This window comes from Pseudophryne corroboree, chromosome 2 (genome assembly GCF_028390025.1).
Source record: "Pseudophryne corroboree isolate aPseCor3 chromosome 2, aPseCor3.hap2, whole genome shotgun sequence".
NCBI classification, from domain to species: Eukaryota; Metazoa; Chordata; class Amphibia; order Anura; family Myobatrachidae; genus Pseudophryne; species Pseudophryne corroboree.
This window is the reverse complement of record NC_086445.1, coordinates 871,791,438-871,812,687: the sequence shown is the minus strand read 5'-3', so window position 1 is coordinate 871,812,687 and position 21,250 is coordinate 871,791,438. Positions and strand designations below refer to the sequence as shown.

The following is a 21,250-nucleotide window of genomic DNA, read 5'->3' as shown; positions in this document are numbered from 1 at the left end:
CCTGCTCCTGTTCTCACTTGATTCACGCTCTTCTCTGTCCTCTCTGCTATCCATCTGCCCTCTACCTGTCCTCTCTGATATCCATCTACCATCTACCTGTCCTCTCTGCTATCCATCTACCATCTACCTGTCCTCTCTGATATCCATCTGCCCTCTACCTGTCCTCTCTGATATCCATCTGCCCTCTACCTGTGCTCTCTGATATCCATCTGCCCTTTACCTGTCCTTTCTGATATCCATCTGCCCTCTACCTGTCCTCTCTGATATCCATCTACCATATACCTGTCCTCTCTGCTATCCATCTGCCCTTTATCTATCCTCTCTACTATCCATCTGCCCTCTACCTGTCCTCTCTGATATCTATCTGCCCTCTACCTGTTCTCTCTGATATCCATCTGCCCTCTACCTGTCCTCTCTGATATCTATCTGCCCTCTACCTGTTCTCTCTGATATCCATCTTCCCTCTACCTGTCCTTTCTGATATCTATCTGCCCTCTACCTGTCCTCTCTGCTATCCATCTGCCCTCTACCTGTCCTCGCTGCTATCCATCATCTGCCCTCTACCTGTCCCCTCTGCTATCCATCTGCCCTCTACCTGTCCTCTCTGATATCTATCTGCCCTCTACCTGTCCTCTCTGATATCTATCTACCATCTACCTGTCCTCTCTGATATCCATCTGCCCTCTACCTGTCCTCTCTGATATCCATCTGCCCTCTACCTCCTCTCTGATATCCATCTGCCCTCTACCTGTCCTCTCTGCTATCCATCTGCCCTCTACCTGTCCTCTCTGCTATCCATCTGCCCTCTACCTGTCCCCTCTGCTATCCACCTGCCCTCTATCTGTCCTCTCTGATATCTATCTGCCCTCTACCTGTTCTCTCTGATATCCATCTGCCCTCTACCTGTCCTTTCTGATATCTATCTGCCCTCTACCTGTCCTCTCTGCTATCCATCTGCCCTCTACCTGTCCTCGCTGCTATCCATCATCTGCCCTCTACCTGTCCCCTCTGCTATCCATCTGCCCTCTACCTGTCCTCTCTGATATCCATCTACCATCTACCTGTCCTCTCTGATATCTATCTACCATCTACCTGTCCTCTCTGATATCCATCTGCCCTCTACCTGTCCTCTCTGATATCCATCTGCCCTCTACCTCCTCTCTGATATCCATCTGCCCTCTACCTGTCCTCTCTGATATCCATCTGCCCTCTACCTCCTCTCTGATATCCATCTGCCCTCTACCTGTCCTCTCTGATATCCATCTGCCCTCTACCTGTCCTCTCTGATATCCATCTGCCCTCTACCTGTCCTCTCTGATATCCATCTGCCCTCTACCTGTCCTCTCTGATATCCATCTGCCCTCTACCTGTCCTCTCTGATATCCATCTGCCCTCTACCTGTCCTCTCTGATATCCATCTGCCCTCTACCTGTCCTCTCTGATATCCATCTGCCCTCTACCTCCTCTCTGATATCCATCTGCCCTCTACCTGTCCTCTCTGATATCTATCTGCCCTCTACCTGTCCTCGCTGCTATCCATCTGCCCTCTACCTGTCCCCTCTGCTATCCATCTGCCCTCTACCTGTCCTCTCTGATATCCATCTACCATCTACCTGTCCTCTCTGATATCCATCTGCCCTCTACCTGTCCTCTCTGATATCCATCTGCTCTCTACCTGTCCTCTCTGATATCCATCTGCCCTCTACCTGTCCTCTCTGATATCCATCTGCCCTCTACCTGTCCTCTCTGATATCCATCTGCCCTCTACCTGTCCTCTCTGATATCCATCTGCCCTCTACCTGTCCTCTCTGATATCTATCTGCCCTCTACCTGTCCTTTCTGATATCTATCTGCCCTCTACCTGTCCTCTCTGCTATCCATCTGCCCTCTACCTGTTCTCTCTGATATCCATCTGCCCTCTACCTGTCCTTTCTGATATCTATCTGCCCTCTACCTGTCCTCTCTGATATCCATCTGCCCTCTACCTGTCCTCTCTGATATCCATCTGCCCTCTACCTGTCCTCTCTGATATCCATCTGCCCTCTACCTGTCCTCTCTGATATCCATCTGCCCTCTACCTGTCCTCTCTGATATCCATCTGCCCTCTACCTGTCCTCTCTGATATCCATCTGCCCTCTACCTGTCCTCTCTGATATCCATCTGCCCTCTACCTGTCCTCTCTGATATCTATCTGCCCTCTACCTGTTCTCTCTGATATCCATCTGCCCTCTACCTGTCCTTTCTGATATCTATCTGCCCTCTACCTGCCCTCTCTGCTATCCATCTGCCCTCTACCTGTCCTCGCTGCTATCCATCTGCCCTTTATCTGTCCTCTCTACTATCCATCTGCCCTCTACCTGTCCTTTCTGATATCCATCTGCCCTTTATCTGTCCTCTCTACTATCCATCTGCCCTCTACCTGTCCTCTCTGATATCAATCTGCCCTCTACCTGTCCTCTCTGATATCCATCTGCCCTCTACCTGTCCTCCCTGTTGCCCATCTGCAACTACTTGTTCTCCCTCTGTTCTTCTCCCATGCGACCCCACGTCCACCATGATGTCCCCCCCTTCACTTAACTTAGCCATAGAGTGGTAGCGGTGGTCAGGAGAGGTTCCCTTCTTGATGCATTGGTGGGTAAGTTGTCTGGCCCTTTCCCAGGCCCATCTTAGTTACAGTTGAAGATTACATGATACAGCTACTCTCAGTCACTGATAGACATGGATTCCATGTATTTTACTGTGGGCAGCTGGCATAGGACCGGACAACATGCCTACTGATGAGAGTGCTCTATATCCCATAATACACAGGATTTCATGTATCATAATTTTCAATGCCAAAACCTGTCCCTTGTTGGAATCCCTACTCTCAGCTTATTACATATGTGCACATTCATGTAACTAAGACTTTAGCTTTTTTTTATCTACAAATGGAAGCTGGTTTAGAGCATGGTGCTGCGGGAATATTTTGTGTTCTTCCTATCTAGATGACCCCTTCCTTTAATGTACTCGTCTCCGCTTCTAAATAGAATTGAGCAATGTCCAATGTATGTATTAATGTAATAACAGAGCTGCTGCTTCTCTTAGTGCAGCCCTGGGCACTACATGCTGGAACACCTTGTCCCGGAGCTCTTACATTGCTGTAGTACAGCATCGGCGAATCTGGGTCTGTACACAAAACTTATGGGAGGAAAACGGGGGTGTAGGGGGGCTGGTGTCACCAGAAACTATGCAATAAGCAGCAGCAGAGGTGCCAAGCTTACTAGGCTGCTTTTTTGAAATATAAGTTTTTATGATTCCTACCCCTTTTTTTGTTTCATTTATTACATGCTAGTAGCTTTAGCAGAAGTCTCCAACTGTTTTTGCTATCTTTTCTTAACTTTGTAGTATAGAATTTGATTGAATAATCAATAGCTTGGTTCTCTTCTAGATATCAGTTCCCAGGTGCTGATGTATAACTAATTGCTAATTTTACACATACTTTAGGTAGCTACCAAAATGAAGTAAACACTGGAATAATTTTGTTATATATAATACACTAAAGGCCTGTCCACACAGGTGGAATTCATTAGTTAAACAAGCTATTGACATAACTACTATAACATGCTTTCCACTTATGTGTAATATTTCCGTTACTGCGGCCATGGGAAACCTTGGTGCTGTATGAGAGGCTCGGCCATTGGGAGGCAGCTAGAGCAAGATTAATATACAGATCTGAGAGAAGGACATCCATTGCTTGCCACTATTCATGACAGTCCATACTTAAGCATGATGTCTCCATATTAATTTAATCTTGGAAAAACTGACAAGATACTCTAAATAAAGTAACTACAAACGTAAGAGCAGTGGTGTCATGTAGTATAAATGTATTGTAAACTTAACATGGATACGATGGGTTTGTTCCTTGTGTAAACCCTACCAATCCCAACGGCTGTGGAATATTCAGTGATGCCAGCACTCCATCCTCAGGTTACTGGGTGGTTTGTTAAGCATGAAACATATAAAATATACTCCATGTACTCCAGTCTCTGTAACCGCATCTCTACTGAGCATATAGGGGATGTTCTGGAGTTGTGCCTGAGACAGTGTTTTCCACTATTATCTACTGGCTGAACATCGCTCCAAACATCGTGCCAAAATGAATTTATGCAGTTCTGGTGATCAAATGCTGTTGTTTTGTTTTCTGTTGGTGTTCCCATGACTTATATGACCTGTTGGCTTGTAACCACAAAGCAGGTGATATAATGTAACCAGTGGCTCTAATGAATAATCTGTGTAATCTTGCTTCCCCCCGCAGTCTCAGATGTAGATGCTCTGGGTAACTGTGTCTGATTTGCTGAGTTTCTGTATCTATCTGTGTGCATTCCTTCTTATTCATTCTCCAACTGTGGATCATGCTCTGTCACTCTCTCTGTAGCATGGAGCATGTCTGCTTCTCACCAGGCACTTTGCCCTGGCAACAAAATCACCGCCAACATCATACGTATGGCTGTCCACTCTCACAGCTCCAATACTGTTCCCCCAAATTCTTATACAACAACAATATCACTCCATAATAGGTGATGAAGGACATTTATTAAACCAGTCTGTCATTTGCTTGCGTTTTCTATACTGTACTAGAACTTTATGAAGTTATATACATCCTTTCAATGAAGCTGGCAAGATTAAAACATGTTTTATTGTATGTAGCCACTAGGGGGCAGGCTGTAACAAGCTAACAATACTTCAATTGCCTTGACAAACATATAATTTACTCTCAGTGATGTAGAAGGAAATATTTTGTTAATGTGCTAATCTCTGTCACTTGTAATAGCCTACATTCGTGTGATTCAAACTTACTTACGTTTCTAAAATGTCCCTGCACACATAAGTATATAGATATAATTTAGGATACTGACAGTGTGCTGTTCTATCTTACTTCCTTGGCTAATTCAGGAACATCAGTAAAACGTGTAAATGGATATTGGTGAATGGTTGTAATTGTTTTTTGTTAATGACAACTGATAATGACCATCTTGTTTATTGTTAAGTTTTGATTAATACATTTATTCCTTTCATTATAGAAAGTACTGTTTTTGTATTGTCTACACGTACAGTGTACCCTCAGAGTCCTGTGCTGGATTTCCATACACATTTACTGTCAATGTGGACGGACTGTTTGTGTCAATACGGAAGTGGTGGCTACTTCCACGACTCCTGTGTAACTCTGTGACACTTCTCCTTCTTTGTATCCAGGATTGGTCAGTGTATTGTAACACCAGCTGCTACTGGAGTCTATTCCAGCAGTGCCAAGACAGCCATTTGCCAGCTAACAAGCCATCATGGGATATGTAGTTCAGATACAGCTGGAGTAGAGGCATCTGTCAATCCTTGTTTATTGTGTGAATGTATTACATATTCTTTCTTAATAGCACTGTTCATTATTATTTTGAGTGCATGTTTTGTTTCATGCCATGTTGTTGTCAACCTGGCTGTGCATCATTTTACAGCTTCCTTGCCTTAAAGCTCTTGCATGAAATTCAGAAGAGGCCTTTCCTCTTCCAGCACAGTGTTTTTATTGCATAACACTGTTAAAAATAACTAAATTAACCCAGGTTGCCATAAGGTGTTGATTTAAAACTACTACTTACCACTAGGGGTGCTACACTGTACACGTTCTACTCCTGGAAGGGTAGCATCTCTGTTATGTTTGGGAGTAGTATACTGATCATAGGTGCTGCTTTTTAAGTTGTAACCCAAAGACTATAGTTATTACATGTATGAAGTGCTCAGTGTTCTATTTAAATGATCATACAATATATTTATGAAAAATATGTTTTATATTGGTATTGAGTCACAAGAAAATTCCATGGCTACATAAGGCAAGCCGGGCATACACACATGTACATATAATAATCTCTGTGTTTTTATACATTTTATCATCTAAAATTAATATTGGATAAATTCTGAGGTAAAAAGAAATTAATCCCATAGTCTCAGTCATTTTAGTGATGCTTATGCTTTATTACAGTACAACTCCACTTGTTACAAAAGAGAATAGGAAGATTATATCGGAGGGAGAGATGTATAAAGCTTTGGAGAGAGAGAAAGTGGAGAAGTTGCCCATAGCAACCAAGCAGTGCTTCTATAATTTTCATCTCTCTTGAAGGTTTGATACAGCTCCCCTGGTCATAGGACTGGATTTCTAGCGATGTACACAGTGAAGTTGTGAAGCCTGAAGTCAGTCACCTGCCAATTTTCATAGACCCTGGGGGCAAACGCAGGATTTCTGGAAGGGGGTGTCGCAATGATTGATTTTAGAGCGATTGCCTCCAGCCCATGAAGGATGCATAATTAGCATGTAACAAGATATAGTCTGCCCCAAACAAAGTGCAGTTTATGTAATATAGTACTTCAGCCATTTGCAGGCCCAATATCTGGTAAGACATTTACCAGATGCTCGATCTACTGCGATGATTGAGAACTCAGATCCACAGACACACACAGCGGACTTGGTAGAAAAATCTACTGCCACTGGGCATGTGCAACAGCTCCATTCTGCCCTTTATACTGCATGAAGTGGCTTCTGGCCAGGCTGTGGGGAATGGGTGTTTCTGTGCAACTGGTAACCCCCCCTGCGTTTGCCTATGACCCTGGCCATAAGATTATGAACAGCAGAGCTTCCACATATGAAAGTGCAGTTGAACTTATGAGCTCATCTCTGTCAGGACATCTGAAGCAGCCGCCCTAAGGCTAAGTGAGACCCCCACTGTCATTAGAAGGCAGACACTTTTGTGTATGCATAATTGGAAGTAGGAAATAATCTTTTTATTAAACTTCTGCACTTTATGATGTTGATTTTGCAAATAAAATTCAGCACTTTTAAGCCTGCTGTTGTTTGTCTAAGAATGACTAAGATAATACATAAGCCTGCAGTCGCCTGTTATCCTGCAGTGATTCCCCAGCTTTAATCCTCTAATTTGGCAGCACCTGTGGTCAGTGCGTTAAAAAACTACAGTCTTTAGCCTGCTCTGGCAACCTGTTATCTGTCCCTTTTGTGAAACTTCTTTTTATCCTTTCCTATAAACTAGATAACAATTACATGTTTTTGTTTGTTTGTTTTCTAACTGCGTGTTTTTATTTGCATGTTGCATGCTGCTCCGTTACAATACAGAAGCAGATGAAGGTAAAGAAGTGTTTCATCATTTTGCTTTCATATACCTCCAAGTGAATTTGTTTCTTCTCCTTATCTGTTTACATACTGTATGTGCCCGGTCTCGCCGTGCTGGTCACAGTGTGAGAGTTGTATAATTGAGTCATTGTCACATCGATGCAGAAATTTCTCATGCCTGAGCCATGTCTGAATGACTTACTCTTAGAGCAGAGTTTCATCTCCGTGTTTAGAAGGCGCTCCCTGAAGTATCGACACATCGGCATCTGCATCTGTTGTGACATTTCCATATAGTAATTTTCATCTTATTAGGCGCACTATTATAGCTCCTACATCTTCCGTCACCGAGTCATGTAGTACAAGGATACGGCCAGTTAGTAGCACTGCATTCTCTTGCTTGTCCCATAGAATGCATGACCTGTCATGGCGACTGCTCCCTTTAACTTCCTAACTAATGATTAGCCACTCAGAATGTATCTTAACAGCAATACACAATTATAATGCAGTATTTTTTTATGTACAGTAAAATACACTCAAATGTGTGGAAAGCTATCTTCACACAATGTAAACATGTCATGTTATTATAATCACCCCACAGAATGAGTTGCTTTTATGAGCAGTCAGAGCAGTTATAAAGGTGGCAGTTGTAATGTTCCTCATCACCTTGTGAATCGCTGTTCATATCTCTACTTGGATGGTGAGCTCTACTGTGCTGCGGGTGTCTTAAGGCTGGTATACACGGGAGAGATATGTGCTGAGCGAACCGCTCAGCACACATCTCTCCCGCCGCCCAGCACAAGGCGATGTGAGCTGAGCGATGCGGGGGAGGATGGGGGGCCACTCATTTTACCCAGCGGCGTGCTAGATTGGCCTGCATGCAGGCTCAATCTAGTACCGGCGATAGCGATGCGCGGCCCGCTGTGGGGGGTACAAACGAGTGATCTGTGCTTAAAATCTAAGCAATCTAGTCAGATTGCTTAGATTTTAAGCATGGATCTCTCCGTGAGTACCCCCCTTTAGTTAATTTTTAAGGGTCGATTAATGTTCCAAGGGATCCCAATCTTTCCGCTTCCCCAGGTTAAGTGGGTACTGTACGGAGGAGGAACATTACCCAATGCAAAGTTATACGCAGTGAGAAATAATCATTCACTGTGAATGACTAATAGGAGTTACAAAACAAGGTACTGATATTTATGAAACAGAAAACTGGAAGATCTGTGTAACCTGAAGCTCTCAGGGGCAGATGTATTAACCTGGAGAAGGCATAAGGAAGTGATAAACCAGTGATATGTGCAAGGTGATAAACACACCAGCCAATCAGCTTCTAACTGTTCATTTACATATGGGAGCTGATTGGCTGGTGCCTTTATCACCTTGCACATATCACTGGTTTATCACTTCCTTATGCCTTCTCCAGGTTAATACATCTACCCCTCAGTCTTTTACTGCCACACAAATAATTGTGTGCCCAATGCAATAAGGAATCCCTAGCAACTAAACTATTATTGGCATACTGTATCCGTTATTTCACATGTCACTTGAATTAATCACAACTGTGAGTATTCAGAAAATGCATCCTCTGTTTCATCCTGAGTGACCACAGATTTTGTCTTTGGATTTGGACCATGCCACGTGCTCAAATCACCTTCCATGATCACATATTTGATGCTTAGCTTTAGAAGTATCTAAAAACATTGAAATATTTATTTATTAACAGTTTCTTATATAGCACGGCAAATTCCGCTGCTGCATACTTCTATATGCTATATACTGTACCCTGCTATATTCCGTGGCTATTGGGAACAACAGTGATAAAATAAAAGCTGGGTAATAACAGTCACAGAGGTTGGAAGGCCCTGCTCGCAAGCTTACAATCTATAGATTTAGTACATGATTCATCACTTCTGCTGTAACCTTCAATATCCCTCTTTGCCTCCTCATATAACTCTTCTAATGGGTTGGGGATGGGGGATCCCGACGGTCAGCATACCGACCCCGGCCGCAGAATGACGGTGAGGGGGTGTGAGCGCAACAAAGCCCCTTGCGGGCTCGCTGTGCTCGTCTCAGGTTCTATTCCCACTCTATGGCTGTCGTGGACTCCCACAAGTGGGAATAGTCCCTGTTAGTCGGCATGCCGACTGTAGGGCTTTTGATCGTTCGGGATCCCGGCGTTGGCATGGTTACCGCCGGGATCTCGAGTGCCGGTCACATGACCGGATCCCCTTCTAATGAATAGATTTCCAAACCCCTGCTTGTTGTAGTTCTTAAGCACATGCACAGCTAGACAATATGGGCAAATGTAGAATCCTCCTGTTTGTTGGACCTTCCATCATAGTACCAGGCGGTGAACTAAATGATGTGCAATAGGTTTATTTGAATTTTACAAGTTTTTAGTCCTGAAAAGGAGAATAGAGTAGTGGTTATAAACATCCCCTGTGTCTTACATTGGTATCCCAGTTTTCTGTTTCAAAATTATGGAATAATTTTCCCATTGCTTTATAATATATTAAAAGTAATAGCTATGATCAACATAGTCTGAAGCGTCTGTTAAGTGGGATTCACAAAGTCAATCTACATTGTACCTTGCCATAACTATTTATTTTCATGAAATGCGCATCCTGACTTTTCTGTAATTAATTTGTTCTTATAATGGCAAAGCCTGTGTCTGAATTATATAGCCATATTGCTGGAATCGGCAAGCACAATATGATTCCCTTCTGTAACAAAGGGTTGTCATTCTGCAGTTACACATTTGCCCCTCTCCTATCGCAGGTGTTGCTGTTCTGATGTACATTGTTAATCAATATATATCTCTTATATGCTCAATGTAAGACTCTGACAAACTTGTGTTCTCTCAAAGCTGGCAGGAAGCAGTTTGCCCGTCATGAGTGGGCGCAAAAAGCTGCATATCTGCTGGGTTGCTCACTAGAAGAGCTCTCTTCATCTATATTCAAGCACCAACCCAAAACCAGCGGATTACAGAAGTCAACATCTTTCCGCCAAGGGCTGGATGATTCAAGCCAAGGAGATGGATCAGGTATGCAGAGATGCCTTGCTGTTTGTGAAATTGCCCGGCTGCATAATATACTGTATATCATAACTACATAATACGCTATGCACAGTAATTATTTAATTACATTCAAAATTAATGATAATTTTCAGATGACTTAAGTGAGAATATATTTTGCTCCATGTTCCCCTTAATTGATAATTCAATGATTTGCAAAGTAACAATTTTTTATGTTGTTCTTTGTTGAAATATATATACAAACTATTCACATAAACCAGCTTGGTATTTAACAGCTCGCTCGCTCCTACAAGGTTTGACTTATTGCATTAAACTTTTCAGACAGCCAGATGACTCACTACTTTCTACATAGTGTAACGTTTCTACAGTACTCAGAAGTACTCTGTTTCATTCAGAAAGCTTCAGTAAGAAATAATAACTTAGAAACCTTTGTCTTCTGTATTTGGGATGTGAACAACAATTATTTGGTGAAGATCCTAATGATGTTGACGGCAACTTGAACATTATATGTGACCGCTTCTGTTTTGCAACTAATCTTATTTAATAGTAGCATGGAGTCTTTGACCTTATGTTCTTAGTAAACAAGTGCTGTTCTATTACTGTAATATCTTTAATTGCACTTAAAGACTACTATTTCAGAGTATTATAAGATGGATTGACTCTTACATGAAATATGACTGTGATCCTCGAAGACTTTAAATTTTGTAACCTTTTTAAAATGTAGAAGTCCCAGCCTTTAATTGAAACGTCTCCTTATCTGCCTCAGATGCTGGGCTGACATTTTCTTTTCATTTTTTCCTTTCCTTTTGCATGCTCCGATTTGCACTTGAAGTTTCCAATTACACAGTAGCATTGTACAGTGCATAAGTGGCTTTATAATGAGATGCCCCTCACTGAGTAGAGCCATTCCATTGACCTGCACTATGATAAGGCATGCTGACCTGGCTGTGTACTTATGCAACTTATGTCTGATCTTTTCCTCTGCTACATAAGAGTATCAACTAGTCTGTTAAAAGTGCATATCACTCACTCACCCCCTGTTCTTGTACTTGGTGCTGGACTGCACATCCTAATTCTAAACATAATAAGAGGTGCTACTATGCTGAGACTTGTAGTGCCACAAAAAAAAGACGATGCAGATGCACACTCTAAACACTAAGAACACTGGTAATCAGAACAATTATAATAAATTATGCAGTTTAACATGGAGTAAAATTGAGGTTCTTAGTATAATTTTTAACATATGGGCCTACATACCATGGGCAGGTGACCTCATCAGGCGGTTCCCTAACATTCCTAAGGTTCAAGTCCTTGATGAGTTTATACAATATGTCAGTATTAGGAATGGGTTCTGGGCGTTGGGCCCCCTGGGTTGTTGTGGCTGCACTGCTTCGGGCCATCGTTATTGGAACACTTAATCTAGCACCTAAACTGCTTTTTACTAATGTAACAGTTTCTAACACCCTAATTACTACTTCTCAGCTATGTAACACTTTTAGCTGCTACTTCTTAATAATGTAACACCTTTTAACCCTTAAATTGCTACTTCCTAGTGTGATGCCTTGAAGAGGTTGGGTTTTTCTAGCTCGGGGTGGGGGGGGACTTAAACTTTGGCAATGATAGGGACCCAACTGACGAGGTCACATGGCTATGGTAGGTGGGCCCATAATTTTGGCCAACAATCAACCTCAATTTTTAGCATGTTAAATTGCAGAGTTTATTATAATTGTTCTGATTACCAGTGCTCTTTGGGCCTAATTCAGATCTGATAGCAGCTGCAAATATGTTAGCTAATGGGCAAAACCACGTGCACTGCAGGGTGGGCAGCAGATACAACGTGCAGAGAGAGTTAGATTTGGGTGGGTTATATTGTTTCTGTGCAGCGTAAATACTGGCTGCTTTATTTTACACTGCAATTTAGATTTCAGTTTGAACACACCCCTCCCAAATCTAACTCTCTGCACATGTTGTATATGCGCAGTGCACATTGTTTTGCCCATTTGCTAACAAATTTGCTGCTGCGATCAGATCTGAATAAGGCCCGTAGTATTTAGAGTGTGCACCTGCATTTTCTCTTTTATTCTGTTGAGCCATATGGTAGAAAACCCCTGGTAGTGACTCTCATGCTTGCAAACTTTTTCCCAATTTGGTAATAGTGTTCTAAATTCTTAGGATTAGTATTTTTTGTTGCAAAGGAATCAGTGTATAGTAGCAGATTAAGCATAATAATAAATGGCAGGAGGCTTGCGCATGTTCCTGTTATCAGACCTGTGTTCTGCCCTTTTTACCCAGATTTCATACTTTTTTTGTATTTAGTCTGCCAAGTACTTAGGATTAGTACTTTTGTTGCAGAGGAATTTCTATAAAGCAGGAGATTGCGATGCATATTTTATGAAAGTAGCATAGTGTGGTTAAATTGCAAAGTCAGTGACGCGCCAAACGGGGTTATTTGTTGCAATTTGAGAATAGGTATGTATGTGGACACATCAGTATGTGATATATTATACAACTAGTCCCATAAATTAGACGGAAAATAAATATTTGCTGTTGAGTATAGATGTTATACACATTGACAGGATCCTTGGGAGCATCAGAGTAACTGGTGAGGTCCAATTGTGCTATTATCATTTGTGTTGATTCATAAAAAGTTATCACCTGCTCCCTTACAATGATTTCATTGTTGACATTTAGGTATAGTTACTGTATATACTAATGTACTCAATTTCTTTTATCAGTCATGAATTACAGTTTATGTATACAATGCAATTTATTTCTCCTCACACATAGGTCCCAAATTGTCTGCATTGGAGTGCCTTGAAGGAATGGCCTCTGGCTTGTATGCTGAGCTCTTCACCCTACTCATCTCGCTAATAAACAGGTAAGGAGGCTAATTGGTTCTCAGAAGACCGAGAACATTGCAGGGTGGCGCAGGTGGACAGCATGGCCTTCTTAATGAGCGATGAGAATAGTATACAGGCCATGTAAAGGTATTCCATAGTTTAGTAAAAGCAAAATCAGTAAGGAGAGGAATAATAAATCTAAACCATTGACAGGGATGGTTTGGGTATAACATCTCAGCATTTAGAATACCAACAGTGGGATCCAGACGGCAGGAATCCTGACCGATTGCGGTACTTTCACCCTAACCTCCGCCTCCCGCAGCATAACCCTAACCCTACCCATCCTGCAGCCTAACCCTGTCATAAGATATGACACTTGTATGTCTGCGAGTGACTGAGTCTCTGAATCTGTATACAGAGTGCTACAATGTAGCAGCCACTGCTTTTTTCCAATACAAGTTCTGCTTGGTTCCGTATACAGACTCAGTTGCACACAGTATACAAGTGTCTTTTATAGTAAATTAATCAGCACAGTCTCCTTGCGCATCCCTGTCGCATTGCAACTAAGACGCATGTTCGTCAAAGAATAACGCCCAGCATTAGTAGTGTTGCATGGGACCTGCCGGCAACAGGTGGGTGCACACTAGACAATTTTGAACTAATAAATATAAAGATTTCCCTTGAAATTTCCCCAGCTGCAGCATGAAAGATAAAGTGCATATACACTGCATGATATAGTGAAAGATATCATTCAGTGACGTCACCTCTTCCATCCCTGAACATGCAGTTATGACAGATATAGCCGAAACTGGACTGCATGTTCAGTTGATAAAGATAAACTATAACGACCTGCAGGAGCGTGCATCATTACTGTGCATACACACTTGACGATATGCACGATAATATCTTTATCGTGCATATCGTTCACTTAAATCTTCTAGAGTGTATGCCCCCTTACTCATGCCTGGCATCTTGCGCTGCATGGTGTATTGAGGCTAGGTGTATGAGGACGCATCTGTATATGTTGAATTCTTTTTCTAAACCCGACTATACTGCGTGCGATAGAGGTGATAACGGGGGTCATATGAATATATCTCCTCTATCTCACGTCACTTTAGACAGGAGATAGGGGGCGTGTCAAGAATTAAATCCCCCCCCCAGTAAGCTTGAATCTGCATTGGGAGACTCTTCTGTTATACAGCTATCAGCTGTCTGTGATATTCTTTATTGTACATACGGACCAGGATTCTGCTGTTGGTGCTGGTGTTGCATTTCCTGCCAGAACCACTGAACATCATGGTTACAATCAGCTGACTTACAAATAACTGTATTCTACCACAAATGTACAATACTGACAGACTGCTGGTTGGAAAGCATATAATAAAATACAGGGATACCTCACCGTAACCCAGGGCTCTGTGTAGCCTTTACACAAATCCATGAGCTGCTTATGAAAATATGAATTGATTCTGCTCTTGAAATAGTACTGAAAACCACACAGAATATATTTAAATGCTACTAAATTGCATTAAAATTAATATTAGTCAATCCACAACCATAGGACCCGTATACACAGCATTGAAAAATGTTAAAAGCAAAGACAAAGCCTTGTACTTTGTCCTTGCTGTTAACAGAGCATTCAAAGCATCTTCTCAAAGCTCTCTGTGCAGCATGTAGTACAGTATGTACTTAGAGAGTGCTCCCATAGAAAGTCATTGCCTCTGAATGCTACAGGCCACATTAAAACAGACATAACACAAAGTAAATGCAGTAAGTGTGTTTATAGGCCCATTCATTTATATCATTTTTTGGACTATCTGCATCAAAATATGTTTAATAGTCTTTAATCTTGGACATATGTTGAACTGGTGCGGTATGTTAGATAGATTAGACTTAGGTCGACAGTAAGTAGGTCGACAAAGACTGTAGGTCAACATGAAAAAGGTCGACATGAGTTTTATTATATTTTTTTGGTGTTGTTTTCTTTGTAGAGTGACCGGGTACCCCAATTAGGGCACCCTGTTCGCTCGTCATGCTTCGTGCCGGGTGCCTCGCTGCGCTTGCCATGCTTCTGGCAAGGTACACCGTGTCCCCTCGCGTGGCTCGCAGCTTCGGGTAAGGTGCCTCGCTCTGCTACCGCTGCGCTCGGCACAGGTTACCATTCCCAATTGTAGTCCATGTGGATCGTATAGTATGAAAAAGTAAAAAAAAAAAATATATAAAAAAAAAAAACGCCTCATGTCGACCTTTTGTCATATTGACCTAGAGTTCCTGTCGACCTAGAAACCCTGTCGACCTACTTACCGTCGACCAATAGTGGTCGACCTAGACATTGTCGACTTAAGTCTTGTCGGCCTAGAGACCGGATCCCATGTTGAACACCTGATTTTAATGAATGCGTGCACTGGGTGGAATGGTCACAGGGTATTCGTGCAGGTGTGAAAGGCAGCTATGGTCCCACATAACACTACTTGTTCTCTCTACCAAGTCTTCTGCATGTCGGTGGATTCTGCATTGCCTCCCCAATTCTGCAGAATAGGCCAATATACACTGTAAATTGTCAGTATTATAATCTTCACTCCCTGTCACCATCACCTTTGATCAGAAATGATTAAACTGAGGCCATAAGGGATTCCCGGATTTGTTTCTATATATAGAGACTGCCTTTGGTCTTGTTTTGAATCACAAATTTGTGTATTCACATAGAAAAGCATTTAACATGCTGGTAACTGGGGCATCAGTCTTCTGCTCAGGTGAATTGCGGCCTGATCGCTGTTGTTCATGTTCACTCTTTAAATGGATTGTGGTGCCATCATCCATCATGCAGGTGATTTATTTCTCACTTGAGTGAAAGACACAGTGTACGCTCAGGCTGAACCAGGGGCTGGCTCGTGTTCTCAGACCTTGCCTGAGCTGCTTTCTCCACACAGCAATACATTTGGTTTCTATCAGAACAAAAGTAACGGAAGATATCTGGAATAGCCATGAATACATTTAAGATCTTGTTTTTCTTAATAATAAAGACATCAATTGCAAAGCGCTGCAAAGTTATAATCAGTGGCAACTCCTACCTTATGGAGAAGGGGTGCTGCCCAGCGGCTGTTCTTTTCGGGCAGCAATTGGGTATGTCCAGTGTGCCTGCATTAACAGTCTAACAGGGAATGGGAAGATAGGGAAAAATGCGCATGCACACAAAACCCTTCTCATAGGGACTACACTGGCTGCAGTCCCAAGAATCCAGGTAGCGCTGGTGTACACAATGCAGAAGTGGCTTCCCATTGGGGAACAGCAGTCCATAATGCCACTCCTGGGCTATTCTCTGCAGGCACTTAAAGATGACATCATCTCCAAGCGCCCGGAATACAGCTCTCTCTTTGCAGTGAACGTGACCCGTATTGGATGACCTGAGTTATCCATTCACACTGCCACGTAACCTGGGTCCTTCCCAGTACAACCCAGGTAGCTACTGTGTTTGGATTCCTGGGTCACTGGACCTGGGTTAATTCTTTCACACTGAGCTATGACCTAGGTTTTTGTGGTGGTGTGAAAGCGGTATTACAGTACTACATCAGTCCTACAGTGATGGTTCATTGACCTATTTGGTACATTTAGTAAGACTGACCCACACACAGTTCTCTGTGTGGAGCTTTCTAACGACTATCACTGGCACCAATAACATAAAAAAAACCTAGTAAAACATGATGTTTTCCTATGATTTACTGGCCTAATGCTGGAAGCCCAGGAGAAATTGCTGTCGGCTGATACAGCAATGGCTGTCTTTTTTTCCTCACTGAAAGTGTCTAGTCATTGTTAGGAAGTAATAGCTAAATTTTACCCCATCTGGCTGTCACTGATACCCCTTTTCCACTGCCGCTAAAACCTGGATTTATTACCGGGATAACCCGGGTTGTGGCTCAGTGGGAAAGGGTTAATCCGGGTCCAGTGACCCAGATCCAACCTGGCTAGCTTGCATGGTTAGTCTGGGGAAGGAGCCTGGTTAAGGGTTCTGGGGAGATCCAAAGGGACGCTGCTTCCTGCAGCAGACACTGATCCGGGAGCGAAGTCGGAGTCTCTACTAGAGCTAATGTTTGCTACTGAGACACCTTGCAGTACCTCAGCCATGTGCAGTGTAAACGTCTCTGACTCTGGAATAATCCAGGTCAGAGCAGCGGTGGAAAGAGGTTAGTCCCGGGTCTGTGTTCCAAATCTTGGGTTAGACCCGAGACTTAGGTTTAAAAGGGGTATGAGGGGTTGGTTAGCAGGGGTGAGCTCTTCCTTACTGCCAAACAAAATGCTTTCAGTTAGAAATAACCTTTAATGCAGGAAGAGAGCATCAGTGAAAAGCAAGTAAAAACATTGAACTGCAGAACAGTCTGTTTTATTTCACCTGCAATGCTCCTCATAAAAAAACACATTGTAAGGGTCTAATGACCACTATATAATGGCGCTGCCTCTGGAGTTGTTCTGTGATGAGTGCTGAGACACAGTATAGTGGGTCATCAGCACTCACACTATATACAAATCATTTCTCTTTATCTAGAGGTTTGTCACACATAGATGCATGATTCCTGGGTTCTTCTGTAACGCATAGGGTAACATTACTCTGCCACTACCGCTAACAGTTATTTATGTTCTTATGTTCATAGCTGTGCTTTTGATCTTTTATATGTGCAGTTTAAATGCTGGATGAGGCTTTTAGTAGCTGGCAGAGGTAGAAAGTGCATTTAGTGTAAGCCTGGAGCGGAATTTTATTATTTAAAAAAAGAAATACATTTTCTTTTTCTTATTGTTGTTAATATTATTGTTGATAGCTGGCATAGATGAATATGCAAAAGCTAATGCTTATTATTCTTACTGAACGGAGCTGATAAAATCCTCCGTGGATGACTGCCAGCTTGAGAACGTTTAGTGCACAGCATTCATCCCTTTCTATAGTTCTGTCTCCAATCCTGTACAGTGAATTTCTTTGTTGCTTTGGCAGAGCCTTGAAATCCAGCCAGCATTCCCTTTGCTCAATCATGATCATGGACACCCCAGGCTTTCAGAATCCAGAGCTGGTGAAACAGGGGCGAGGTGCTACTTTCGAAGAGCTTTGTCACAACTATGCACAGGAGAGGCTACAGGCCCTCTTCCACGAGAAGACATTTGCCCTGGAACTGGAGCGATACAAAGAGGTATTTTTAATGAACCTTCTGGCACCCATAGAATGCACGTGGTTAGGCTTTACATGCAGTCAGCTCTGATTGCTTCGTGCCAGTGCTAATATCATGTGAACTCACGCAGAGTTAACAGCCTTTAATAATACTGTAGAAATGGAGTATGATAGGCCAACTGGGGGAACTAGTTAGTGTGACATTGTTCAGGTATTATTCAGTTGAAACAAATCGTTTTCCCTTACAATGCACTCAATTCAGTGCTCTACCGGAGGGTGTTTATGGAGTTGTCCATCTTTTAGATCATGGATCTTCAACCTGCGGCCCTCCAGCTGCTGTGAAACCCAGCATGCCCTGCCACAGTTTTGCTATTAAGCCATGCTAAACCTGAGCAGGGCATTCTGGGATGTGTAGTTCCACAACAACTGGAGGGCCACACGTTGAAGACCCATGTTTTAGATAGTTATGTTTACCATGAAAAAAAATTATATTTGCTTCCCTCCAGCCCCATCCTGAATGCCCCATATTTATGTGATTGCAGTTACCTGGTAGCAGGAGGAGGTTCAAGAAACTTTGACCACTGAGCTGGTGAATGAAACCTGGTTGGGATGGAGGCGTGTAGTAAATGTGACATCTGATTGGAGTAGCTGTCTAATCCAAACAGGTGCCACATTCACTATGGGGGTCATTCCGAGTTGATCGCACGTAGCAACTTTTTGCTGCTCGTGCGATCAACTAGACGCTGCCTATGGGGGAGTGTAATTCAGCATAGCAAGGCTGCGATCGCTTGTGCAGCCCTGCTATGCTACAAAAGTTTTGTGTGAAACAAGACTAGTCCTGCAGTTACTTACCCTGTGCGATGGATCCAGCGATGAAGGTCCCGGAATTGACGTCAGACATCCGCCCTCCAAACGCCTGGACACGCCTGCGTTCGCTGCTCCACTCCCAGAAAACGGTCAGTTGACGCCCCGGAACGCCTTCCGCCTGTCACTCTTTCTTCGTTATTGTTGTCGTTGCCCAGCAACGCGCGTGCGCATTGCGGCCGGCGCACATGCGCAGAACCCACCCGTTCGCACTGCTGCAACAAACAGCAGCCTGCGAACGGGTCGTAATGACCCCCTTTATACGGCCATCCTATTGCACAGAACGGCTATAAGGGGCCTCCACCAAAACACACACGGTGCAGGGGACTATATAAAGCGAAGGTGCTGTCCAAAATGAGACACTAACCTGTGACCAAGAAAGAGCGTTGCTTTCCCAAGAAATCAAAGTTGACCCTTATGGACTTTGCACAATTCCCTGGTTCTTTAAATGCAAATATTTAACAGATATTTTACAGTTAATATAAATATGATGATAATGCAGACTCTTATAGCTATGTGTTTTCACCAAAGGAGTTACTGTTATTCCTAGGTATGCATTATTCACAGTCTTAGTGTTTTAGCATCATAACATCAATGCTATCCTTCAGGTGCATCATCTTCAGGCATTCCTACCTCATTCCTTTAGTATCCTGCTTGCCATCTTCCTTTAATTACTTCTCATTAGTTTTACAGTTGATGGTGATTTTTAAATGTAGATCTAATTTCTTGTTCTGTCTGATAGATGTACTGCTGTAGTTGAGCCTTAAATTAAACCTAATTGTCTGAATGATTTGATGCAAGGGGTTCCTGCGGCAACCTGTTTGAAGGTAACTCTGTCCCAACTCTTTTGGTATAATTGCATCTATATTTCAGCGGACCATGCCTTTGGGCGGTCACTACATTATTAGAGATTCGCCATAGTTTCAATGTTTTGAACACTTGTAAAACTTTGAAACTAATTTTGATTTGCCACCGCTTTTCGCAAATCTCCTGCCAGACAAAGTAGCCAGATGTCCGTATAATTGAGACTGGTGTAAAATTAATAGTTGCTGCATCTGACATCCAGCAACAGATGTCCGAGCATTTAAGAGTTAATATCAAGAACAGAAATGTTGTAGCGGAACCCGGTGCACCATCTAGTAAATGTATTCACTAATTTTACTGATCCCTAAAGATGTCATATAACTTCAATCGTAGTCTCATGGATACTAATCACTCATCTATCCTCTCTAGGAAAATATAGAGCTTGCTTTAGATGAAATCGAGTCCAGTACATCTGGCTCTGTAGCTGCTGTAGACCAAGCCTCGCATCAAACACTGGTAAGCAAGGCAAGGGGCGCTGTAACAAACCGCTGCTCCTGTGAATGTGAAGGAAGTGCTATCATGGAACAAATGTTGATTATTTTGTGATCTGGGGCTTTTGAATACATAGATTTTTGCACACTGTAATCAGTATTATATACATCAATGTGAAATTAACATGTTTTCTTCTGAGCTTTGATTACGGGATGCGGTCAAGATCCCGCCGGACGGAATCCCGGTGGTCGGAATACCGACACCCGAATCCCGACCGGCACAATCCCGACATATTCTCCCTCTGTGGGTGTCTTGATTACCTGTTTCGCAGCACATTGAACTTTACAAGCTATTTAGACTGAATACATAAAACTGCAGAATTAACCACTGCTGTTCTGCAATCAACAGTTATTAAATCATTACACAGTGAATCAAAATACACTCTCGTGCAAAATGTTAGCCACATAAAACAAACTACACCTTCCTTAAATTTGTGTTGAATATACATTTTTACAGTATTTTGATTTATATGTGTTTGGCACCTGAAGCCGGAATAGAGGTGAGTGTCTGTATATTATGTAGTGTCAGAAAAGTCCAGCACTGAGCTGCTTACGCAATGTGTATTATCGGAAACTGTACTGTGAAGTGTTATAATGTGACTAATGTGTACATGTAATCAGGGCAATGGTTTCATTAATAGTTGGGAATATACAGCAGTGTTGCTTTCTTTGCACATGATGTATGAGTCCCAGACTCAGTGGTAAGTATAGATGTGCAGGTTCGGATATACTTGCTTCTTTTCAACAAACTAGTGCAAGTTCGGATTTATTTTATTCACTACCGAAAACGTGACAGCCAATAGCCAATAATATGCCGTTTTTGAAATTTGAATAATTCCGAACCCTCACATCTCTAGTAGTAAG

At 42.6% G+C, this 21,250-nt stretch overlaps 1 protein-coding gene across 20 annotated transcripts in view; it reads left to right on the top strand.

The window, feature by feature from the left end:
* MYO18A (myosin XVIIIA) overlaps window positions 1-21,250 on the top strand; it is a 597,092-nt gene that overhangs the window by 269,603 nt on the left and 306,239 nt on the right. For all 20 annotated transcript variants that reach the window (XM_063955930.1, XM_063955929.1, XM_063955931.1 and 17 more), the window contains 4 exons: window positions 10,008-10,184; window positions 12,963-13,053; window positions 17,997-18,189; window positions 20,265-20,351. In XM_063955930.1, the coding sequence (XP_063812000.1) occupies window positions 10,008-10,184; window positions 12,963-13,053; window positions 17,997-18,189; window positions 20,265-20,351 (548 nt within the window). The remainder of the gene's footprint in view (window positions 1-10,007; window positions 10,185-12,962; window positions 13,054-17,996; window positions 18,190-20,264; window positions 20,352-21,250) is intronic.